Source organism: Periplaneta americana, chromosome 10 (assembly GCF_040183065.1).
Source record: "Periplaneta americana isolate PAMFEO1 chromosome 10, P.americana_PAMFEO1_priV1, whole genome shotgun sequence".
NCBI lineage: Eukaryota > Metazoa > Arthropoda > Insecta > Blattodea > Blattidae > Periplaneta > Periplaneta americana.
This window is the reverse complement of record NC_091126.1, coordinates 181,896,155-181,923,933: the sequence shown is the minus strand read 5'-3', so window position 1 is coordinate 181,923,933 and position 27,779 is coordinate 181,896,155. Positions and strand designations below refer to the sequence as shown.

Genomic DNA, 27,779 nt, shown 5'->3' with positions numbered 1-27,779 from the left:
AATTTCGTATCTGTAGCAATTGAAACGTAAAGAGAGTCAAAAATGAAATTGACGAAACATTTTTTTAAAGTATTAATCCAATACAGGAATTGATATCAGAATGTTCCACTTAAAGAGATCTTTTTGTCTTCTATCCATCTTTCGAATTCTTCTTCTGCCTGCAAGTCCGTAGAATATTTTTGCACTTGTTCGCACCATCTCTTCTACAACTCACTTTCAGAATTCAAACTTGATGCTCGTAGGTCTTGTATTTCCTCAATCCGTTTACAATGTAACTTACAGCCCGTTAGTCGCATTTCTTATATCTGAATCCGTTTCTAGTTTTCTAGTTGTTACTGACCAGCTTTCTCATTCATAATCAATGTTGGAACACGCAAGGTTTCATAAAATTGTAGTATTGTTTTGTCCTAATTTTCTTGCGTAGGTTTTTTTTTTGCCTCTTTTATAGTTTGAAATTTAATCAATTTATTTTCAGCACCTTCTGATTGTATAGAAAACATATCACAGCCTACTTGAGTTTATTAGTTGTGTTGCTCTAAAATTGTTTTCACTATTATTTCTCTGAAACAGACCGCTTTCCTATATTTACACACATACACACGCACGCACACTATACACAGACATACATACATACATACATACATACATACATATATACATAAACACATACATACATACACACATAAACATACATACATACATACACACACAAACATACATACATACATATATACATACATACACACATACATACATACTGTAAATTTATTTCAACTCAACAATAGGATTTTATTCTTCCAACAATAATTCCTTTCTACAATTCACCTTAAACGCTCTCGTCAACAATAGGATTTTCACTCAACACAGTATTTGTTATAGCACTGCACTGACGGCAATGACAATTTACTTGGACTATTACGAACAACAATGAACTGTTAATCTTAACTAATATTTACAAAGCACTATTTACAAATCAGAACTATCAGTTCTCAGTTCACAGTTCTTCTATCTCAGTCACTCAAGTTCACAGTATCTCGAACCACAGACCTTCAGAGACAGTTCACTGTACTCGAACTCAGGTCCCTCCAACTGCGGACCACTGCACTCGAACTCAGGTCCCTCCAACTGCGGTCCACTGCACTCGAACTCAGGTCTTCGGATGCTGACGCAGTTGCGGACGCACACTCGAGTCGAACTCCGGTACACAAGACTGGCTTGCTCTGTTCACTGGCTTACTGACTGAACTAATCATGAATCACGCTCACACTCCTTCGCGTCCGTAATTTATAACCACAGCAACGTAACCGAGAAACTTCGAATTCGCGATCTTTCCACTTCGAGGGACTTCTCGAAGAGTTGGGAGGGTCCGTCCCCCTTTACTCCGTAAGTAGAAGCTGCCAGCGCAGCCTCCCCTCGCGCGTAGGCCCTTTCCCCGCTCTCCTCTCCACCGCGCGAGGTCCCAGAGTGCTTCGTGGAGACCGCGCGCCTGCTCTCTTGCGGGACGCTGGTCGTGACTTCGAATCTCACGTCGCTGTCACAATACATACACACATACATATTACATAAACACATACACACATACATACATACATACATACAGCCACCGGCGTGGCTCAGTCGGTTAAGGCGCTTGCCTGCTGAACTGACGTTGCGTTCGGGCGCGGGTTCGATCCCCGCTTGGGCTGATTACCTGGTTGGGTTTTTCCGAGGTTTTTCCCAACCGTAGTGTGAATACAAGGTAATCTATGGCGAATCCTCGGCCTCATCTCGCCAAATATCATCTCGCTATCACCAATCTCATCGACGCTAAATAATCTAGTAGTTGATACAGCGTCGTTAAATAACCAACTAAAATGATAAATAATATACATACATACATACAAACAGTACTTGTAAGTGGTATCTCTGCATCATTTACTTTAGTTTACTCGAGTTTAAATGCAGCTCATTCTCTTTGTGTGCGATCACAACGCTGCATTCTCGCCTCTGCCAATAGTAAACCTAATAACGATACCATTCTCAAGATATAACGGACTATTTAGTAAAAGCATTCATAAATGAAATACGAAATAGAACATGAGAGAGGGTATTTGGATTCTGCGAAGCCATATTATACCGATCAAATATGTGAACGGCATTGCAGAATACAAGATCATTTTCTTGGTCATATAGCCTACCTGCCTGTCTGAACTTCCACACCTACTCTTGTAGCCGACCTGCGCGTTTCAACGGCCACACGTACTCGTGTAACCTACCTGCCCGTCTGAACTGCCACACGTACTCTTGCAGCCTACCTGCCTGTCTGAACTGCCACACGTACTCTTGTAGCCTACCTGCCTGTCTGAACTGCCACACGTACTCGTGTAGCCTACCTGACCGCCTGAAATGCCACACGTACTCTTGTAGCCTACCTGCCTGTCTGAACTGCCACACGTACTCTTGTAGCCAACCTGCCCACCTGAACGGCCACACGTACTCGTGTAGCCTACCTGCCCGTCTCAACTGCCACACGTACTCTAGTAGCCTACCTGCCCGTCTGAACGGCCACACGTACTCGTGTAGCCTACCTGCCCGTCTGAACTGCCACACGTACTCTTGTAGCCTACCTGCCCGTCTGAATGGCCACACGTACTCGCTTAGCCTACCTGCCCGTCTGAACGGCCACACGTACTCGTGTATCCTACCTGCCCGTCTGAACTGCCACACGTAATCGTGTAACCTACCTGCCCGTCTGAACGGCAACACGTACTTGTGTAGCCTAAATGCCTGTATGAACTGCCACACGTACTCTTGTAGCCTACCTGCCTGTCTGAACTGCCACACGTACTCTTGTAGCCTACCTGCCCGTCTGAGGGCCACACGTACTCGCTTAGCCTACCTGCCCGTCTGAACGGCCACACGTACTCGTGTATCCTACCTGCCCGTCTCAACGGCCACACGTACTCGTGTATCCTACCTGCCCGTCTGAACTGCCACACATACTCGTGTATTCTACCTGCCCGTCTGAACGGCAACACGTACTCGTGTATCCTACCTGACCGTCTGAACAGCCACACGTACTCGTGTATCCTACCTGCCCGCCTGAACGGCCACACATACTCGTGTATCCTACCTGGCCGTCTGAACGGCCACACGTACTTGTGTAGCCTACCTGCCTGTCTGAATTGCCACACGTACTGGTGCAACCTACCTGCCCGTCAGAACGGCCACACGTACTCGTGTATCCTACCTGCCCGTCTGAACGGCCACACGTACTCGTGTAGCCTACCTGCCTGACTGAACGGCCACACGTACTCGTGCAACCTATCTGCCGTCTGACCCGCCACACGTACTCGTGTATCCTACCTGCCCGTCTGAACGGCCACACATACTCGTGTATCCTACCTGCCCGTCTGAACGGCCACACGTACTTGTGTAGCCTAAATGCCTGTCTGAACTACCACACGTACTCGTGTATCCCAACTGCCCGTCTGAACGGCCACACGTACTTGTGTAGCCTACCTGCCCGTCTGAACTGCCACACGTACTTTTGTATCCTACCTGTCCGTCTGAACTGCCACACGTAATCTTCCAGCCTACCTGCCCGTCTGAACTGCCACAAGTACTCGTGTAGCCTACCTGCCCGTCTGAACTGCCACTCGTAATCGTGTAGCCTACCTGCCTGTCTGAACTGCCACACGTAATCTTCTAGCCTACCTGCCCGTCTGAACTGCCACACGTACTCTTGTCACCTACCTTCACGTCTGCGTCTGAACTGCCACACGCACTCTTGTAGCCTACCTGCCCTTCTGAATTGCCACACGTACTCTTGTAGCCTACCTGCCTGTATGAACTGCCACACGTACTCGTGTAGCCTTCCTGCCCGTCTGAACGGCCACACGTACTCGTGTGGCGTACCTGCACGTCTCAACTGCCACACGTACTTTTGTAGCCTACCTGCCCGTCTGAACTGCCACACGTACTCTTGTAGCCTACCTGCCCGTCTCAACTGCAACACGTACTCGTGTAGCCTACCTGCCCGTCTGAACTGCCACACGTACTCGTGTAGCCTACCTGCCCGTGTCAACTGCCACACGTACTCTTGTAGCCTACCTGCCTGTCTCAACTGCCACACGTATTATTGTAGCCTACCTGCTCGTCTGAACTGCCACACGTACTCGTGTAGCCTACCTGTCTGTCACAACTGCCACACGTACTTTTGTAGCCTACCTGCCCGTCTGAACTGCCACACGTACTCGTGTAGCCTACCTGCCCGTCTCAACTGCCACACGTACTTTTGTAGCCTACCTGCCCGTCTCAACTGCCACACTTACTCGTGTAGCATACCTGAACGTCTGAACTGCCACACGTACTCGTGTAGCCTACCTGCCCTTCTGAACTGCCACACGTACTCTTGTACCCTACCTGCCCGTCTGAACTGCCACATGTGCTCGTGTAGCCTACCTGCCCGTCTGAACGGCCACACGTACTCTTGTAGCCTACCTGCCCGTCTGAACTGCCACACGGACTCTTGTAGCCTACCTGCCTGTCTGAACTGCTACATGTACTCTTGTAGCCTATCTGACCGTCTGAACGGCCACACGTACTCGTTTAGCCTACATGTCCGTCTCAACTGCCACACGTACTCGTCTATCCTACCTGCCCGTCTGAACTGCCACACGTACTCGTGTATCCTACCTGCCCGTCTGAACGGCCACACGTACTCGTGTAGCCTACCTGCCCGTCTGAACGGCCACACGTACTCGTGTATCCTACCTGCCCGTCTGAACGGCCACACGAACTTGTGTATCCTACATGCCCTTCTGAACGGCCACACCTACTCGTGTATCCTACCTGCCCGTCTGAACTGCCACACGTAATCGTGTATCCTACCTGCCCGTCTGAACGGCCACATGTACTCGTGTAGCCTACCTGCCTGTCTGAACTGCCACACGTACTCGTGCAACCTACCTGCCCGTCAGAACGGCCACACGTACTCGTGTAGCCTACCTGCCTGTCTAAACTGCCACACCTACTCGTGCAACCTACCTTCCCGTCTGAACTGCCACACGTACTCGTTTAGCCTACCTGCCTGACTGAACGACCACACGTACTCGTGCAACCTACCTGCCCGTCTGAACTGTCACACGTACTCGTGTAACCTACCTGCCCGACTGAACCGCCACACGTACTCGTGTATCATACCTGCCCGTCTCAACCGCCACACGTACTCTTGTAGCCTACCTGCCTGTCTGAACTGCCACACGTACTTGTGTAGCCTACCTGCCCGTCTGACCTGCCACACGTACTCTTGTAGCCTACCTGCCCATCTGAACTTCTACACGTACTCTTGTAGCCTACCTGCCCGTCTGAACTGCCACACGTACTCTTGTATCCTACCTGCCCGTCTGAACTGCCACTCGTACTCGTGTAGCCTACCTGCCCGTCTGAACTGCCACACGTACTGGTGTAGTCTACCTACCTGCCTATCTGAACGGCCACACGTACTCTTGTAGCCTACCTGCCCGTCTGAACTGCCACTCGTACTCGTGTAGCCTACCTGCCCGTCTGAACTGCCAAACGTACTCTTGTAGCCTACTTGCCCGTCTGAACTGCCACACGTACTGGTGTAGCCTACCTACCTGCCTGTCTGAACGGCCACACGTGCTCTTGTAGCCTACCTGCCCGTCTGAACTGCCACACGTACTGGTGTAGCCTACCTACCTGCCTATCTGAACGGCAACACGTACTCTTGTAGCCTACCTGCCCGTCTGAACTGCCACTCGTACTCTTGTAGCCTACCTGCCCGTCTGAACTGCCACTCGTACTCTTGTAGCCTACCTGCCCGTCTGAACTGCCACACGTACTGGTGTAGCCTACCTACCTGCCTGTCTGAACGGCGACACGTACTCTTGTAGCCTACCTGCCCGTCTGAACTGCCACACGTACTCGTGTAGCCTACCCGCCCATCTGAACGGCCACACGTACTAGTGTACGTTTGTAAATGATGTAAAAATATTTTTAAATTGTAAATAATAAGTGTAAATATAAATAATATTTATATGTAAGTGATGTGGAAACATTAAGCTATAGCGATTGACATATTTAAGCCCGTGTTTGCTTATTGTGGCTCCTGAGACTGCAATGTCCTAACATCAAAATGTTCAGTAGAGCAACCTGTATTTCCTGTGCAATTTTTTGAACGTTTTTCCTTAATCACAGTGTATAATCTTATTTCGAGCTATCATTCTTTCAAGATACAATTTGTTCCAGGTGTAAACCGGCGACTTTTGCCAGAGTATTTGGGAGGCAAAATGTTATTTTACACTGTAGACTTATTATTGATCTTTCTTAATGAGAGATACTTAAGCTTTGTGTACTAGGCTTATTCGAAATTATTTGTAAGTGATTTTGACCTATTTATTTGACATTGTTCTTCCAGTACTAATGATATCACTTTTAAAATGTACACGTAGGACTTATAAGCAGGTTTCTATGCGTTTTTCCATCGATTGCATTCATTAAAAATACACGTGTTCATACTGTATCTAGTGCTGGTTGACTCCTTCCTTCCCAGCAATGAGAAATTCCACATTTTCCGTTGCTGTTCACTGGGAGCCCAGCTCCACTATATTAGTGCAGCCTATCACAGGGACCTTACAACTCCAATTCTTGCTAGAATATTGCATTGAAATAGAAAATAGTGCAGTGACGAAATGATACTGTCCCTGAAAATAAGTTAATCTGTAGATCCATAATCCTCGCTTAAAGTAGCTCTTTAGCGTCTGCTCGAAGTGTTGTCTATATTGAAGAGGCAAAGTATTAATGAAATCAACTAGATTGTGCTATCTCAGAAACGATTAATAGAAGAACCAAGCAACAGTAATTTTTTTAACGTATTTGAAATTTAAAAATGTCAAATTATCTTATAATAAAGTTCGTCTATTCCTCGTTTGTAAGCGCACCAGTCTCACCACTGCTACCCTGTCGAGCGGATTCATTAGGAGGACATTTGAGTGAAACGTTTGCATTGCTTCTCATGCACACAACACGCAGACACACACACTTCGTCCGCTCACGCAGCAGGCGCAATTCACACAGAGAAGACGTAGACAGGACGTGAGCAAAGCATACTGAAGAGTCAAAAACACTTGCGACACTTGCGCGTCGCACAGCTTTCGTAATGTCTTCTTCAGACGATGAGGATGCCCTGGCTCTCGTACAACTGGATGATATAAAAAAAAACAGATAAGATTTTGTGTGCACCCTTAGCGGTTGAAAGAAGGAAGAATGTATGCCATACTACTTACTTACTGGCTTTTAAGGAACCCGGAGGTTCATTGCCGCTCTCACATAAGCCCGCCATTGGTCCCCATCCTGAGCAAGATTAATCCATTCTTTATCATCATATCCCACCTCCCTCAAATCCATTTTAATATTATCTTCTCATCTACGTCTCGGCCTCCCTAAAGGTCTTTTTCCCTCCGGCCTCCCAACTAACACTCTATATGCATTTCTGGATTCGCCCATACGTGCTACATGCCCTGCCCATCTCAAACGTCTGGATTTAATGTTCCTAATTATGTCAGGTGAAGAATACAATGCGTGCAGTTCTGTGTTGTGTAACTTTCTCCATTCTCCTGTAAGAATGTATGCCATATCTTATTTATTTATTTATTTATTTTATTTTGCCCGGGTTCGAATTCCGACCGGAGCAAATTACCTGGTTAAGTTCTTTTCCGGGGTTTTCCTCAACCCAATACGAGCAAATGTTGGGTAACTTTCGGTGCTGGACCCCGGACTCATTTCACTGGCATTATCACCTTCATATCATTCAGACGCTAAATAACCAGAAATGTTGATACATCGTCGTAAAATAACCCAAAAATTATTTTTGTTTCATTTATTTATGAATGCATGTATTTATTTATTTATTCATTTATTTATTCATTCATTCATTCATTCATTCATTCATTCATGCATTTATTTATGCACTTATGTACTTATTTATGCATGCATTTATTTTTTATTCTAGTAGAGTTAAGGCCATGAGACCTTCTCTTGCACACTACCAGAAGTGAAATACAGTATACATTGAAACAATAAAACGTAGTAATATTTACATATAAAATCGTCATCATGCACATTAAGGAGCTTAACTTACTACATACTGTATAATGAAATATTGGCGAAACATAATACATAATTATTTACAATTTATATCCTATTGCCACTTTATAATAGGCCCAAATGACAATTTATACAAATAGAAAGAATAATCTATTAAATTCGGCTGACACAAATCGATTTTATGTAGAAGTATGTAATTGTAATTGCAGTAGCGGGCGGTGACCGAAATATTCGGTGAGGCCAAATGCAACTAGTTTAAGTGCCTCCGATAGGAAATGTTTGTTTATGATATTAATTATGATTGTTATTATATTGTTAATATCATTATTATTGTATTATTATTATTATTATTATTATTATTATTACTATTCTTAGTCTATTCTTATTACTATCAATGAAAAATAATAATTTCACTCACCAAATAAGTTGTTATGCTCCGAGTTTCAGTGATTGTTTCAGTGTGATGAAGCATCCCATATTATGTGTTGAAATTCCCCTTTCTTTCTTTTCTTTTTATTTTTTTCCTTTGACAGCAACAAACAAGGCCAAGAGAAGTTTATTTTGCATTACATTAACACATAACCATTTATGTTGCCCATACCGGGATGCAATAGAAACTCGCGTTTTAAGATTGTGTCAGAAAAATTATCAGCGATGTCTCTCTCTTTATTGAAAACTTCCTTTCTTTCCGTATTATTTCTTCTCGAAAAAGGACACTCTAACAATAAATTAACTGCACAAGCATTATTTCTCTCATTTGTTTCTGTTTATATTTTCCCAAAATACATAACAAAATTGGCCCACATTCACTACTCTACTACACCCTCGCTTATGTCATAAACTGAGACATAAGGGGAGAGAATCGAGTGGGTCTCTGCCTGCCAAAGAGCTGGAATTTTGTTATTTATGGCCTAGTTAGGAAGACAAGTCACCACTGCTATTCCCACCTCACTCTACCCTTGAGGCCGGCCCATGGATGGGACGAGTGAAACCTGACCAGACCAGACGAATTGTGCCTGAGCTACAACGTTTTAAGCGTAAACCCAAAGCCCGCGAAAGGACATGAAATGCATTAAGCCAGACCCGGCACGAACGATTCTGGCCTCCGTAACAAATTTTACTGCAAAACAGGTCTATATACATCACAAGCCAGACCCAGCACGAGCGATCCCGGCCTCAGGAACAAATTTTACTGCAAAACAGGTCTATATATGTACATCAAAGTTTTCAAATGCTTCTACAGCGATATATGCTTCATTCAAATAACTAATACATTATATAAAAACACAAAATTTGATTTCAGTTAAGCCAAGTGACTGAGGCCCGGCCTCACTTGCCTCAGTCAATCAGCCGCCACTGTTTAATTGTCAATTTAAATCGATTAACTGTTCAGCAATCCCTGGCATGACGAGGTAAGAAGTTCCATAGGGGACTAACTGACACGGTGAAAGAGGATGAATAGAAAGAAGTACGGTGACGAGGAATAGATAAAAAAAAGTCTGATGTTGATTCCGCAAAGTTGTAATATATTCAAAGCGAGTTCTTAGATATTTTGGAATAGAAGCTGTGATGAAAGAATTGAGCATGTATCCCGATCATTTCCAAAATTTTTATACAATGTCCCACTAATGTTTCTATACCATATTAACGGTTAGCGCGTCTGGCCACGAAACTAGGTGGCCCGGGTTCGATTCCCGGCCGGGGAAGGTTACCTGGTTGAGATTTTTTCCGGGGTTCTCCCTCAACTCAATATGAGCAAATGCGGGGTAACTTTCGGTGCTGGACCCGGTCTCATTTCACCGGTATTATCACCATCTCATTCAGACGCCAAATAACCTAAGATGTTGATAAAGCGTCGTAAAATAACCTACTAATATAAAAAAAATAAAACATACCATATTACACCATCTCTTCACAGATTGAATATCGAATTCAAAATCGTCGCGAATTTTCTTTTACAGTCACACGCCACGTGTCGCTTTGAAGGGCCACTCGTGACTCGAAAGAGGCGAAGCTTTGACTTTGAAGTGGCGTGCCCCCATCCCGTCCTCACTGTGTGCATTGATACATTTGTTTACATGGGAGAGACTCGAAAAGTCATCATGTCTCCTCCCCATTTCCGAGCCACGTCTTCTCTGTGTGAATTGCGCCAAACAACGGTACCGGTACACCTGGTACTCGCCCAAACCATGAAACTGCCCGCAGCTTAACATGTTCTCCATCAGTCGCTCGAGTTCCCGGCAATGCAGCGCTTGGGATCTTCTAATTTGCGTGGGTTTATCTTTCAGTGAACCCCAAAGTTAAAAATCATAGGCGGTCAGCTCGGGGGATCGAGGGGCCACAAATTAACACTAAAGACTCTGTCGCTGTACGAGCGGAAAACTGTCACAAATGAGTAATTTCGTCTCTTTCGGTTAACGCATGAAGGAAAGAAGGTAAAATCAGATTCACATACCCACCCAATTATTTTTCCTAAAAATATTTTGTATTGATGGGAAAGACTTTTCGAAGAGTTGCCATGCAGATCGGTCTCGGGTATTAATGTGCCGTCGGCTTGCGGTAAGGAGTGGAGTGGGACTGGACCTGTCCGTAAACTGACAACAGATTTGGTTAGGTAGAGTTTGGATTGGGACCAGTCTTCATAGGAACTCTGTACACCGCCATAAGGACACAATTCTAATGGTGTTAGCTCTCCCACACACAAATAATCAAGATTTCTCCCCACTTTGCAGCTTAGGACTGACTACAAATTTAGAAATTCCTTCTATCATATTATAGTAATATGCAAAATAGACTTTTTTTTTAAATTTAAAAGTCACAGATTTCATAGGTACCGGTATGTTTGAACATGCTGCTGTCGTGAGCGTGCAATTGAAGAGTGTGATCAGTCCATTTTTATGAAACGACTGGCTGGGCTAGTTTTCTTTATCCACCTCGTATCAAACCCAGTAATTAACAACAGGCCCCTAACGGAAACAACAACCAAATTTATTGGCTTACACATCGATAATGTGTTAAATTTGAAAAATCATATTAAAGAAATTACGCCCAAACTGAATTCAGCATGTTTTGCTATTACATCTATGCCAGAGATATACATATCACTTAAAAAACAATATACCTTGCATACGTCCACTCGATAATGAGTTTTGGAATAATGTTCTGGGGAAGTTCCACAGATAGTAACAGTAGCTTATAATCTTACTAAAAAAAAGAGTAATTAGAATAATAGTAGGTACCAAATCTAGGGAATCGTGTAGGACTATTTTCAAAAAACTGCAAATAATGCCCATGACTTGTCAGTATATTTTTTCATTAATAATCTTCCTCGTATGTAATTGTGAAAACTTTGTAACCAACTCAACAGTTCATAGCATAAATACGCGTCAAAAAACGACTTCCATTCTCCATCGGCAGTCTATCGTGCTATCAAAAAGGAGTACGTTATATGGCAGTAAACATTTTTAATAGCCTACCTATGGATATAAAAAATGAAACTCAAAACATAATATTATTTAGGGCCAAATTAAAGAAGTTTCTCACGCCTTCTATTCTGTAGGTGAATTCATGACATTCAGCAACGCTTCGTGAATATTTCTGTGTTGTATTAAGTATTGATACTAAAGCTTTGTGTTGTACTAGTAGACTATATTGTAAAACTCTTCTGTATATATTTCAACTAGACTGTGACAATTAAGGCTTCATAGTACTATAAAGAATTTTTGTTTTTCGTTTGACATGTCCCATAGTCTGTCTGTGAAGCAATGTACGAATACCATGTAATGTAAATAAATACAGATCTACGGATTGAGCGAGTTTTCAAGTGACATGCACAATAACACAAACTTTTAGACAAGGATTAGCATTGTTTCGGAAGAAAAGAAGCTTAAAATATAATGATAGAGGTCTAAAATAATAATATATATGTGTATAAATTATAGAAATGCCCAGATGGACTGAGCGAGTTTTGGGATCACACTGTTCAATTATAACATTTGTTTTACTTTTTCTTTGAAATCTTGCTTTCATATGAGGCTTTCTTTACAATATCATTATAGAGTTATTTCTTCACTTTTATATAATTGTAGTCACTTTGCAATGAGAGGGTATTAAATTGCTATTTAACATTCTGGTTTGTGGTTAATTATTCCAAAATGGAAGCTCAGAAATTTTGATGTAGACTTGCGTTTGAATTTCCGGGAGGCTGTCTGTGTAAGACCATTTTTGGATGACTAGGGTAGAAGAAAGAAGTTAACCTGCTCTGGAAGGATTCAGCTGCCTTCGCGGTTTCTCGAATATCACCAAAGCTATCGAGACCCCTTATTGATAGTAGAATTTGGCATGAGATGAAATGTAGGTATGACGTATATCATCACAAACTCATTGATTTTGTCTCCTTCCGGTTTCTCGACCATGAGATCGTTTGTAAAGCAGTCCTCCCTTTCGCTGATTGCTATGCAAAGAAATAACATATGCAGGCTATTTCCCACATGTACCGTACCGTAAAACAACTGGTAAAAAAAAAACATGCATTTCTAGGAAGTGCCATCAACACATTTTTTTTTTCACTGTGATACAAAAATTGTAAATAAGTTCGTTAATAGAAACTCTTCATTGCGACAGGTTTCAGGCGTAATGAATCAACAACCTCGTGGGCATGAGCAATGCAGGTGGTAGGCTATATTGATCGCCGAAGTAGTGCAACGTCTTTCGTAGTGAAATCATCTTCATCTTTCCTCATTACAACTTTCAGCTGTTTTTCACTAACTGATGTACTGTTATTTCTTAGTTTTATTTTCAACCGTCAGATAAATTTTGACGGTTTTTCGAATCTCACGCAAATGGTTATGATCCAAAATTGATGTCCATAAATCAATATTACGATTTAATACACAACTGATATACACTTTACAGTGACAACTGTTGTTAACACATCACCATCGGCACATTTCACAATCAGTAAATGTGTATCATTTTGACTGAGTATTCAGAACATTCCAAGATTTACATTTTGACTATGACTCGTGCACGGCCAGTCAGTATCAATAACAACTTGTTTTATTACGGATAATCAGGTGACCAACGGATGCACATGTATGTTTGATGGTCCACAAGAACCTTTTCAGAAATAACCCCATATGATTAAGTCAAGAATAAAATAGTCAGTCCTAAATTTTGTTTGTGACGCATGATAAGAATTGAGATGCAATGATGCATACGATACCGTCTGATGGGTTTGGCACTATCTTCGAAGGTATTAAACCTACATTATCGTCTTGTTCATTAGTATTCGAATATGGAGCAAGCTTGCTCGGCAGTTCAAGTGAACTTCAGTGGCGATAAAGTTTCATAAGCATCTTACTTGGGAAATTTTTTTCAGTGTTATAAAGTTGTGTGTAATTTCATTATATAAAATTAATTGATGTATGAAACAATTTTTATTATTATTTTGATGCCTAGTGCGTAATACAGGGTTATTTCTTCATGTAAAAATCCCTTTCCAACTAATACGAAATTTTTGCGATTTTCTTAAAACTAATTAGCGATAAAACACGAAATATAATATTTTTATCACGATTACTTTTCGAAATCAATGCGAAATTCTGTGGTCTCTAGCCAGTCATGTGAGTTGCTGTAACACAAAGCAAGTAAACAGCTACGATTGCTGTGACGCTGTCTTAGGAATAACTAAGGCCCTAGATCATATATATACACACATACATATATATATACACATATACCCAGATTGCTCGGGCTTATAGGCTTTGACGGGAACAACTTTTGTGAGGTTTACTATGCTGCCATCTATTTGTTACATAAGGAGTCACGTCTTAAATCCCATTTGAATTGCATTAGCGACTGTACTTCTATCTCATGTTCGTTTACGCCGGACATGTGCCGATCCTGGCGGTTGTTCTCTTCAAAGTGCTACCGATTTTGACATAGGGATGAGCAATCTGTTATATATGTGATCTGGGCTAAGGCACACAATATAGGGAGACTAGAACACGTTTAACCTGAAACTACATGTCTCTCTCTCATCGAGCACTAAGTTTCTCTCCCCGATGACAGAATATTTTCTCACCGTTAGTATCTTTTGTGCGCCACAACGATTTTAAGCCCAAACATTTTGCCCACTTTTCCTGTCAAGAGTGTATCTCTTTAGACTGAATGCTCATATTATTAAAGATTATGTTTTGTTCACTGATTGTTGCAGGTTTGTGTTCATGGCCCTCATGGAGTACTGCCTCGTCAACATAGTTCTAGGAGATTCTGATGGTCCTAAGCCTCCACCGGAACCTCCTAAACCCGACAGAATCTTCGATTTAGCCGCTAGGGTATGTATTCAATTATCGAAAATATTATGAATGAAGCCTGGTCCACAATAAATCGAGAACGAGAACGGAAATATTGCTAAAATAAATGTATTTAAATGTGAGCATTCACAATTAACCTTCACGTTCCCGTTCCCGGTTTCCAGTAAGCTTCTCGTTAATTGTGAATGCTCACGTTTAAATACATGTATTTTAACAATATTTCCGTTCTCGTTCTCGTTTCCGTTCCCGGTTTATTATGGACCAGCCTTTACAAAGACGTTTCCTTGAGTAGCCGGCAGACAGACCAAATTACTAGCTTAGCATTTAATACAGCAGATCCAAGCTTCCAGGGTTTCTGAGAGACAAAGACTTGTTAATACTTATTTAGTCGGAGTTCTTACGTTTCAACATCACTCATAGCCTACCTAGAATTCCTCTCCTTTCCTCTTCTCTTAGTATCACCACAGTCTAGTATGTACAGTCACGAAGCTCAATACATAGTAAATATGCATCCATAGATAGTTGCTAACCACTAGGATCGCTAATATCGCCTCATTACAGACAATGCGAAATAGTCCCGGCACAGTCTATTGTTCCTAGCACCCTCAGAACTGAAGCTTCGTGACTATTATATACTAGACCATACTTGGGCATCGTGCCTCACTTGAGAATTTGTGCCTCACTGACCTTCACAGAGCTTATCGCTCTGAGTGACATCATCTTCACAGTCCCCTTTCCTCCCTCACGTAGCTTTAGGCGTGGGCAGGTTCTTTATCAGTTTCATAAGCAATATCAGTGGTGGCATAATGGCATTATCAAAGCAGTGTGTGCGCGTTAGAAAACGATTAGTTCATGAGAAATGGGAGGAAGAGTTTTTTTGCTGTTTGGAAGGGGAGAACATACGATGTATGTTATGCTCAAAAATCCTATTAGGCATTAATAAATTTAATATACAACGACATTACTCCTTACGTCATAAAGAACATGCTGAATTAGAAGGTAAGACATATTAAATGTTATTTTTCGTACTATTCCGAAGAAAATTTATGATCTTAACATTTGCATAGTATACTAGGCTAAATATAACATTGTACCTTAAACACGCTGCATTAAAAGTACGAGGAATTAAATGTTGTTTGTACGTATTATTTCCAAAATAAATGTATAAAAAATATATATCAAATGTGCGTAGAAAACGAAATATGATTTTCTGAAATTATTTTAGGTCGAGAACGTTCAAATCTATTATGTAATGTTGAGAAACGCCAGAATATTCAAGAAAATAAACGTAGACAACGTGATGGAATATTATTGGCTAGTTAGCAATTTCTCGCCTGTGATTTAAATGAATTCAATTATGGAGAAATAGTAAAGAGGTTTATGATTAAAGCTGCCGAATTAATTTGCCAAATTGAATAAATGTTTTCGAGTCTCTCACGTTAACCAAGCGCTTTCCTAATAATTCGCCACTGACCGCCTTAGCGATTACGATAAGGTGACGCAGATCACAGCAGTTTATATTTCCCATCCTACTCTGCAGTCTCCTCTCCTAGTAAACAAACTATTTAAAATCGAGTGCCTCACGTAATCGAAAATTGTGCCCATGCATGTACTAGACTGTGGCATCACGTATCACTCATCTGGGCAGCTAAAAGAGTGGGGCGCGGGGAGCGAGGAGAGGGAAGGACAGTCTACGAGACAGGTAAAATACATTTGCTTGCTTACTGCTTACTGCTTAGTGTGATCGTAGAATTAGTAGTTTTGCGTAATAATACGAGATCCAACAAGGTTATACATAGTAAGGAGAGGGAGATAATAAGGTCAGTGGTTGCTTGTGATCAAGAGGCGAAACAGTAAACATTAATAAGGCGACCGAGAGAGCTGCCAGATATGCAGGTGTCAGTCTGAGATCCATACTAAGAATAAGGAAAGATGCGCAGCAACATGCGGTCGAGACTCAGAAATCTCCTGGAAAGAAGAGGTAGGTTAACACAATGGTATTCATTTATACATTTTTTAAAATACTATGGCATTCGAAAAGTAATGGCAACATAGCTACTGTTTCACATTAAATTTATTTACGTTATTTTTGACATTACTTTAGGTTATACCACTTTAATCGTTACTATCACAAAAATTATTATTATTATTATTATTATTATTATTATTATTATTATTATTATTATTATCATTATCGTTTTCAGAGTCAGAACACACGGCAAAGTGGAGTTGAATGACTTCGACAGACGCGTCATTCGCGATACAATTAGGGAGTTTTATGTCGTGAAGAAAGTAGTTCCAACCATTCCGAAGATGTTGCCAATACTGCAGGATAAAATATCCCGGAAGTGGAGTATGACGTCTTTGAGAACAATATTACATGACATGGGCTTCAAATGGAAAAAGTCACAAAACAAGCGGGTCGTCCTTGTTGAACGACAAGATATTGCGAACTCGAGAATGCGTTATGTCTGGAATATAACGAAACTCAGACGTGAAGGCAAAGAGATGGAATGAAAATAAATGCCAACAATGTTAATGTTAATGTTAATGTTATGTTTTATTTAACGACGTTCGCAACTGCCGAGGTTATATCAGCGTCGCCGGTGTGCCGGAATTTTGTCCCGCAGGAGTTCTTTTACATGCCAGTAAATCTACTGACATGAACCTGTCTCATTTAAGCACACTTAAATGCCATCGATCTGACCCGGGATCGAACCAGTAACCTTGGACATAGAAGGCCAGCGCTATACCAACTCCGCCAACCAGGCCGACTAAATGCCAACAAGACGAAGACCATGGTCATAGGAAGAAAAATAAAAAGGTAAACTTGCGAATTTTAAATGAAGCAGTAGAGCAAGTGGACAGCTTCAAATGCTTAGAGGTGTACTATAAGCAGTAACATGAGCTGCTGCTAAGAAATCAAAAGGAGAATAGCAATGGCAAAGGAAGCTTTAAATAGAAAAAGGAGCATCTTCTACGGAACTATGAAAAAAGAACTAAGAAAGAGACTAGGGAAGTGCTTTGTATGGCTTGTAGCATTGTATGGGGGCAGAAACATGGTCATTACGACGAAGTGAAGGGAAGCGACTAGAAGCATTTGAAATGTGGATATGAATTTTTTTTATTATTATTATGATATATTTAACGACGCTCGCAACTGCAGAGGTTATATCAGTGTCGCCGGTTTGCCGGAATTTTGTCCCGCAGGAGTTCTTTTACATGCCAGTAAATCTACTGACATGAGCCTGTCGCATTTAAACACACTTAAATGTCATCGCCCTCGGCCGGGATCGAAACCGCAACCTCGAGCATAGAAGGCCAGCGCTACACCAACTACGCTACCGAGGGCGACTGTGGATATGAATAAGGTTAGTGTGTGAAGTGGACAGAGTAAGAAACGAAGCTGTGTTGGAAAGAGTGGATGAAGAAAGAATGATGCTGAAACTGATTGGAAAGAGGAAGAGAATTGGCTGGGTCACTGGTTGAGAAGAAACTGTCTTCTGAAAGATGCACTGAAAGGAATGGTGAACGGGAGAAGAGTTCGGGACAGAAGAAGATATCAGATGATAGACGACATTAAGATCTGTATGGATCATAGGAGACAAACAGGAAGACAGAAAATAGGAAAGACTGGAGAATGGTGAGTTTACAGTGAAAAACCTGCCCTTGGGAAGAACACTATCAGTGAATGTACACAGACGAAGAAGAAAGCGATTTATTTATATTGTTGTGAATGCATACACTTTCACCTACCATATCCAATGTAATGCACTGAAAATAAATACCGAACGATGTTTTTTGTAACTGTACGTACAACTGCAGCAGCGACGGTCAGGGAGCTAGCAGTCGGCTACGGGGCAGCGAAAGAGCACTAGGGGACCCAGATGCCTAAACCCCATTTCAGTTTGGTTGATAGGCTTTCCCCTTTACTCACACTCTCTACCATCAGTGAAGGGGAAGATGCTACTGTCCATTTCACAAACATTCGACTAATTGACTTTCAACACAATGACAAATTTCATTATTTAAAATTTGTACCAGTAATCTATATTTCGGAAGTCTACACTAAGCGTTTCTGTTTAATTTTCATTGCTGTTAAAATCAACTGGCACATTAAAAAGCTACTGCCAGCAGAAGATAAATGTTTTCCTCATCGCTAGTTGCTTCTCTACGGCATACAGAATGGGACAGTCTGCACTGTTTCGCTCCCCTCTAACTGCATATTAGAATGTAACATTCCTTATTTTAACTAATTATTAGTTGAAAATATTGTAAGAACGGCACTAAAATGTACTCAAACATATAATTGTCAAACACCTGTATGGCTGTATTTTATTATTTACTTAGTACTTTATTTAATATTTTATTTTCTCGTGTGCCCAACTTAGGGGGTGCAGGTACAAGAGGTAACAGCTACCATCTCTGTCGCTGACGAACTAGGTGCAAGTAGAAGGGGAAAGAAATGCCTTCGCATCCTCTCAACTTGTATGTAATGTTTAGATAAGTTGCGGGAACAGTATTTACTTCGCTTTCCGCTCCCCTCTCCCCTATCTCCTCCTTCCGTGGCCGTCGTCGCTTGCTGTCGTCGTTGTTCGTATTCTCTTCCCTTCGTATTTTTGAGGATATGGTGAAGCGGTATGGCGTGCAAAAGAAGTTCGGTCCTCTGGTGCTGACAGAAAGAAAGTCGTGAACAATGCCAACGACCTATAGATCACAAGAAGTGGGAAATTATAAGTGTTGTGAGATTTGTGGCCGAAAAATTCTGTGTAAGAATACTGCATTACCCTGTTTGATCGGTTTGTAAAATCGAAAGACGCCAAACAGTTTTTAATACAAGAAGGTAAACGAACTGAAAGTGCAGTTCAAATGTTATATCTTCATATATAATTACATCGAATACGAACCTCGGGACTTAACTAAGCTTAAATAAATTAAAGGAGGTTATTAGGCCTATTTAAAATGTGTGAAGTTGCCATCACTTAGGCCTACACTACATTAACAATTTGGTCCCTATGATGCAAAGCAATACTAGACTGCGCATTGAGTTGGACTTACTGGTCATGAAGCCGACATAAAACAGAAACAAAACATGGCACACATGCACAATCCCTGCGGCTAGAAACGTTGCCATTGAGTCGCCTCACTCTGATTGGCTAAATTATATTCACATGTATTATGATGCTACAAAGTATTTGTTTCTGATTTTTAACGTAAATACACATTTTGTCATACCCAGTACCGAAAAAGTCGATTTTAATATGTCGTCTGTCCGTCCGCCCGTTATGTACTAGAGGGAAGGCGGGTCCGTATGCACCGGGTCAAGCAGCGATAGTGCGTGAGTATTGAAATTGCTGTACTGCGAATTTATTAATTTAGCAAATGTAATGTTTTGTGATGAGGGTACTAAGAAAAGGTTCTGATAAATCCAAAGAGATTGCATATAAATCACTAGCACGTCCAGTAATGGAATATGGTGCTGCATGTTGGGATCCTTACAGATTAGAATATATTAAGACACTGGAAAAGATTCAAAAACGGGCTCTTAAGTGTTGTCGGAAAAATTCACTATTAAAATGGGACACACTCACGGACAGGAGAACGCGAATTCGATTATGCGCACTGTTCAAAACATACAGAGGTGAGCCTGCCTGGAGAGAAATAAAAATAGGTTGCAGCCGCCAAATTACTCTTCAAGGAACGACCTCTCGTATAAATTGAGGGAAAGAAGGCAGAGGACGGACACTGGAAAGTTTTCTTTTCTCAATCGTACTATCAGGGACTGGAATGCTTTACCTGCAAACTTACTAAAGGCTTTACCAACAACCAAAAATGTATTTAAAAATAGGCTTAAGGACCTTACTAATAGACAGTATTTAAAGGGTGTAAATGATATGTTGTTATTGAAGTGTTGTATCAGTGAAGAAGTATGTCGTGTCAGTGAAGTGTGCTGTGTAAGTGAAACGTGTTCCTGTCAGTGAAGCTTTATAATTTATAGTGGCAGTGCATAGTATTTGAACAGCGAAATGTTTTTGAAGTGTTAGTGAAATCAGGATAGAATAAGTGAAATGTATCGTAGTTGCAGTGCAGTGAGTGAGTTGACAGCGAAATGAGTGTAATTTGAAAGGCACTTGTGCAGATATGAACATATCATACTCGTGGGTTTTAGTTCGATCTTAGTTTTAAGATACAAATTACATTTATTTCAAATGTTATTTTAAGTGATCGTTTCATTTAATTTAGTATATTCCCTGTTGTTGTTGTTATTATTATTATTAATTATTGTTAGTATTAATTATTAGTAGTATTATTAATTGTATTTTTAATTAATAAGTTTATTATTGTCATTATTGAGTGTAATTAGTTACAACTGCCACCGGGTATATACCCATTGTAGTGTGAATAAATAAATACATACATACATACATACATACATACATACATACATACATACATACATACATACATACATACATACATACATACATACATACATACATACATAATTGTAGTACAGCAATGCAAAATAACTGTCTTTATTTTGTGATCAACGTTAATCCGGGCAGCCAACTTCACGATAAGAGTTTGAGACTATATTCCAGCCTATCTATATCGTACCTGAGAAGAAATTTCGAATAGGAATCACTTTAAACTACAAATATATATTTCCAAACTTGGAGTTGTAACGCAGTGAGCGAATCCTGGAACGAAAATTTGGCCTTTGTCCGCTAAAACATAAAATTGATACCAAATTTTACTCTTCACTGAACTGGATTTGGGTGTGCCCTATGCCAGTGAATTCTCCAGTTGAAAATCTTTTCTTGAAGTTCAGAAAGTGAAATCTCAGTGTGGCTAGACGTGGTCACAATATTGTCGAAAAGTAACTGCCTAGTTCTAAGCGACAGGTTCCTTCTGCAGCATGAACACTACGTGATGTATTTCCTCTGAAACGAACTATTTTCCATACCGCAAGCTGGGGTAAATTTTACCATAGAAAAACAAAAAAAAAAAAATTTAACACGAATGGTATTTTTGTTTGGAGACATGCAGCTCAATTGTGAAAATAAGCTTAGTAGCACAATTTTAATTTTAGAAATTTATAAATGACTACAGAAACATTACACGTAAATCCACTCCTAAGTGCAATTCACCCGAACGTGGTTTACAGTAGTAACTAAGACATAGGCCTACTACAAAGTTTCCGCATCTTTTTGGTCCTCCAAACGGTTAACGCTATGTTGACGTCATTGAAGAAAGAGCCAATCAGAGCCATTCACCTCACGTTATTTCAATATCGGACCCGCTATCTACCCTAGTCCTAATTCGGTGTTAAAACGCGGCATCTCGTTTGAGATTTACCAGTGTGGATTATGTTCGCCTACTTAGAACAGCTTAAGATGGATAAATTATTTAGGACGAAGTCCAAGAAGACTCAGAAAAGAATTTTTCGTTGATATCCCAACAGACAAAAGGTTGAATCTGCATGGTTATTTCACTGCCGCCCTTTATACGACTTAAATTTTGTGTACGAATTATTTGGCAGAATGAACAAAATCGTAGCCATTCTGGAAATGGAACAAAAATGATGTTTTATTTTTATCTAAATAGTTACCCAACTTGATAAAAGCTTACACTGCAGCCTGAGGCTTATTGTGCTTACCGTTCCCGTTCTGTGGATGATACTTGTAGTCGAACGGCCGCTCTCTTATACGATTATAGCACGCAGCACGGGAGTTATGGTATGGATGATGATATTTATGTGAATTAATGATGAAATGAGTCCAAAGATGCGCAGCAATTATGCTTCAATTGGATAAGGGGGAAAGCACGGAATAAACCCCAACCAAGATTTGAACCTGGGTCCGCACGTTTCACGGTCAGACGTACTAATCGTTAGTCCACAGCTAATTAATATTTTTGCCGATTAATTAGAAAAATATTTCAATAGAAATTATACTTATTTACATTCATCAATCGATTTACTAAACATATTAGACTTTAACCTTGGGTCCTTCGGACCCTACGCCATTTTCACTTCCATAGATATGGCTTAACTTTCTTCCATTTTGGTTCAGATCTTGTGTTATCTTCAAATTTCTCACTTAATTTATTTAGAAATATTGATTTCACAGTATTTCATTGTTATTTTATATCTTGTTTTATGATATTACACATTTCATTCATGACCAGTGGTTCTCAACTTTTGAGAGACCGTTGCCCGGTAAATTCTTTTCTGTAAGGCAAGGGTCCGGTCTCAACAAATTTACTCGTCAATACTTTTCCAATTTGTTTAAAGTTCATACATTTAACTAATATAAGTAGCCTATCAATAATTAAGTCTGGAATAATCTTAAGGCTTAAACATATATGTCCGAAACTTTTTTTGGTGTTAATTTTATACAATACTTACGTAAAGGTGTGTACGGATCACTACAATTAGTTATAACATGTTTCTGAAAGGAAAAAATGACCACTTCTTGACAAATTAATGTTGCGAGAACGCAACACTAGGCAGATATGTATAATTTTTTTACCCTGTAATGGAATGATGGCTAAAATATAGCTGAGACTAATTAAGAGTACTTTCATGGGTATTATTGCAAATACGAGTATAAAGCAATTTTATTAATCAGGAACGCCATTGTTTACGATTTTATAACAATAAAAATTACATTTTACTCAAGTAATATGGCAGATTCATAACAGCAAATTACATAGTTATACACAAAACAGAACTGGAATTCAAAATTAGAGAAAATAAAACAGTCAGTAATTCGTACCATAGTGTTACATGAAATAGGTCACATACTTTTTTTTTTTTGCATTTTCAGTTATGTGCCCGATATTCACATTATTTTCTCACTGGCATGAAATGCAACAAAACATTTATTGTGGACAGCTTCTTTACATTTTTTGCAATGGTTATTTGTTGTGGATCTGCAGAATGCACATCTTGTGCGCTTTGCTTGAGAAGCAGGGAGGTGACCACGGTTATCAAATCTTACATCTTCTGGTACTCGGGAAGTTGTTGGTGTCTGGACTGGTCCCGTTTTGTATCTTGGTGTTCCATAAATATTCAGACATGTCAAAGCATCTCTTCGTCGGAATTCCAGCAAGTCATGGGTATTAGTTTCTGATAAATCCTGTTTTTTCCATTGATGACTACTCTTACTATTGTTCGGAGATTTTTCATGAGTTTTGTTAGTCAGGTACACGTACCGCAGATTCTTTTTCAAAAAACACTGTTTATCAAGATATCCTCTTCTCCTCCTCCTCCAAAAACCAGTTCTGCATCTGAAGACAGTTACATACCACTTAGATCAGGTAGCAATGACAAGCACTGTTATGGTGTGACTGCGTATTAACCCTTTGAATTTCCCGGGTGACTTAATGAAAACTGGGAGGGGGTTGATTGAGTTTGAAAGCCATCGAAATCTTACCTTCATTTATGCTCTGCACATAATGTCCATCCCCTTTTATTAAAAGAAGGCAATTTCGTTTTCCGTTTTTTCGATGCTAACCGTCATTATGAAAATGTTTCTGAGAACAAAAGGCAACCCTTTGACGGTGGAGGATTAGAAATAACAGTAGAGTGCCTGAGAACAGAATGGCAAACCTTCGACGGTGAAGTGAGGCAAGGTCGTCACGCGTTGCCTCGATTTACAGTACAGCTCATTGTCTAGGAATCACTAATCCTACCTTTGTCCTTTAATTAAAGGAATAAGAAACTTAGAATGTTGTTCTCAAAACATTCTTTCAATTTTATACAAGAAAGTCTGACTTCAAATAAGAATTTGTCAGGATACAAGGTTCACTATAGTCGAAGCGAGGGTTCACTATAAACGGAAATATTAATGTACTTTTTAATGTGGTGGGTCAGGACCAATGATTTAGGTTCACTATAACCGAGTTCACTCTATCCAGGGTTGACTGCATTTCTTTTCCGATGTGGCTCAATACATACATTGTGAAGATTGCGGCATGAGCGCTGCATGACTTCCCATGGCAGCAAGAGCAAGCCTTCTACCTCATCAGGATTTCATTACGAAAAACAAATTGTTTGAGTGAGCTGAAAAGGTTGTTAGTGGTTTAATTTTGTGTCTCTGACAAATAATGGACATAAAAATTAATGTGACTTAGTACAATCTAGAAAAGAGAATACAAAACTTATAAGTAGCATGAGAACACTACAAGTTATGATACAGGTGTCAAAATCTTAAACTCTAGTTAGAGACTGTTGCTTGCCCGACGAAAATAATCATGTTTCTTTAAGTACACTTTACTTCTCCAGTGGGCTTTTCTATGTGTTTTGTGTTAATTTTTGTGGAATTTTATACAAATAATTGTGCGCAAAATAAGTGTTCATATATTCCTTCAGTTGATATTAAGTTATAGTGTATAACAGTGGCGGCTCATGAACATTTAATGCCTAGTGCCAGAGATAAGGATAAAATAAACAGTAATAATGACTATTATTATTATTATTATTATTATTATTATTATTATTATTATTATTATTATTAAATTCATCAAAATGTATACAACTGTACACACAATCCAGACAAATTAGAGGAAAAATACACACTTGTCAGTTAACAGACAAGCATTCCATCAATAATATGACGTAATTTATTTATTTACTTGGTTATTTAAAGACGCTGTATCAACTATGAGGTTATTTATCGTTGATGAAATTTGTGATAATGATATGATATTTGGCGAGGTGAGGCCGAGGATTCGCCATAGATTAACTGACATTTTCCTTATGATTGGGGAAAACCTCGGAAAAAAGCCAACCAGGTAATCAGTTCAAGCGGGACTCGAACCTGCGCCCAAGAGCAACTCCGGATCGGCAGGCAAACATCTTAGCCGAAAGAGCTAAGCCAGTGGCTCGTAACGTAATAGTAGGAGGAGTTGAAACATCAGTTGTATAGTAAACTATGATAGAAACATAGTCTATAATCATTAGTTCCTTTTTATTTGTACATGGTACACTTTCAACATGCAGTCAAGCAACTCGTTTTGAATGATTTTAGAAGTACCCTTAAATGCTGTTGACTTGGTTAAGTGCTCTTTTAAATATTTAAGGGTGCTATGCATAGATATTTCGCTAGCCCGCTTTACGAGCGTGCTAAACTAGCCCCGGCTATCGACTGATTACTTGTACAGGATTCATATCACATCATATCGCTAACACTGGTTTATGAATACGAAAAACATTAGTTCGCTGATCATCCACCTTAGCCCGCGCTAAGAATGTCTATGAATATGGCCCTTAGTATTTATATAACTCAGAACTTCAGTGAACTAATTCACGAAACACGTCCTTGTATTCCAAGTTATCGGATTTATTGTACAGCTGTCAAAAAAGAAAAGTGGCCGCACTCGTGAACAGCGAATATTTTCAAAGTCCACTTCGGGTCGCGGCGATGTTACACGATGCATGTGCTTGTACAAGCAGTTCCCGAACTATGAAAGTGTTCCATGTCTGCGCCTCGTAGGCCAGCGGTAGAGTGCTTATTTAGTGATTCAAACGTTGTGGGTTCGGGCCTTTTTCAAGTTTTCATTTTATTTTTTAATCGTTCTTTAGCGATGTAAATGCTATTCAAATTATCATTTATATTCAGTTATCGTTCTTTATGGATATCACGTTATTTATATTTCGTTATCGTTCTTTAGAGATATGAATAAAATTCAAGTCATCATTTGTATTCTGTTATCGTTTTATAACGATATGAATAACAATTTTTATTATTGTATCTCCAATGGTGGTTAGCCCTATTTTACATATGTATGTTATGGCTATAGTTTCATACACAATAAAGATAAGCATAAAGAAAATTAGAAAAGAAAATTAAATTAGCTTACGCGATGTAAACAAAACATAAACAAACCGTAAATTAGGCATTGCGATTGCAAAATAAATATCAGGTATCAATTTGAAACATACAAAAACATTAACAACACACATACGTAACACTTCTATAACACAAATACGCAGCCTTCCGTACCATACATCATAAATTAATACACAATAGTCATACAAACACAATAAAACTATAATTACGACATTGCGACGACATCAAGCATCACATAACTGACTCACATACATAACAAATCAAGCATCCGTTAAAACACATACACTTCAACATAGTAACTACACTTTTAAAAGTTACAAATTTGGCTCCAAGAAGAATAAATAGGACACTGTTACTAATTACTATTCTCCTACAATTTCTTAAATATATCTGTAATAAATCTGTGAAATTCCGATATGAATAATATTCACGTTTTTTATATTGTTATCGTTCTTTAGCGATATAGATAATATTCAAGTTATCATTTATATTCTGTTTTCCTTCATTAGCATTATAAAATAATATTCAAGTTATTTATATTGTTATTGTTCTTTCGCAATATAAATAATCTGTATTTTATGTAAGTAATTATTATAACACAAATAACCATCCCTTTGTAAAATAGGTTATTTTATTTAGATAATTAAATAAGTATTATATAATATCTTATATTAATTAAACAAACCGGTATTTATCATTTATATTCTGTTATCGTTCTTTAGTGATACTGTATAAATAATATTCTAGTTATTTATATTGTAATCGTTCTTTAGCGATATAAATAACATAAATTTAATATTAGGTTTCGAAAAATCCAGTTGCATAATACTGGTATTAGTTTTTCTTTTTGTATTATTGCATTATACTATCTTGAACCACAATAAAATGAAAAGGAGTAACGAGGAATTGAACCTGACACGTTGATATCTAAATTTCGACGTTCGTCCGCTGAGCTACGAGGGCAAAAGTGTGGGAACATTTTCGGAAAAATTGGCCCAATCACACTCTAAGATTTTCTGATGATTCGTAGAAGCTAGTCCAGGATGCGGGGGGCAAAGGTTAATTGAGATTTCCCGGTCTCTGATCGGGTCAAACATCCTGATAGAATTAATATTTAACCCTTGCCGTGACTTTCGGTGAAGTCCGGAGGGCCCAATTAGTCAAATCCACTCTCCTCATCTCCGTGCTTGGGTCCCCTGGAATTTAATAAGATGCGAAAGAGATAGTGGTGTGCGGAAAGCAACGGGATGTTACCGCATTTAGGCCTATCCTTCCCAAGAAAAACTGCAAACATAAACAAAGGAAGCTTTTAATAGAAGAAGAAGGATATTCTGCGGACCTCTGGAAAAATAACTGAGGAAGAGTCTAGTGAAGTGCTTTGTGTGGAGTGTGGCATTGTATGGGGAAGGAACATGGACATTACGACGAAATGAAGAGAAACGAATTGAAGCATTTGAAATGTGGATGTGGTGAAGAACGGTGCGTGTGAAGTGGA

The 27,779-nt window shown here is 39.8% G+C and overlaps 1 protein-coding gene across 5 annotated transcripts in view; it reads left to right on the top strand.

Annotated features, from left to right (window-relative positions):
• Positions 1-27,779, top strand: part of ort (ora transientless) — a 244,997-nt gene that overhangs the window by 181,462 nt on the left and 35,756 nt on the right. For all 5 annotated transcript variants that reach the window (XM_069838560.1, XM_069838561.1, XM_069838562.1 and 2 more), the window contains one exon: positions 14,327-14,447. In XM_069838560.1, coding sequence (XP_069694661.1) covers positions 14,327-14,447 — 121 coding nt within the window. The remainder of the gene's footprint in view (positions 1-14,326; positions 14,448-27,779) is intronic.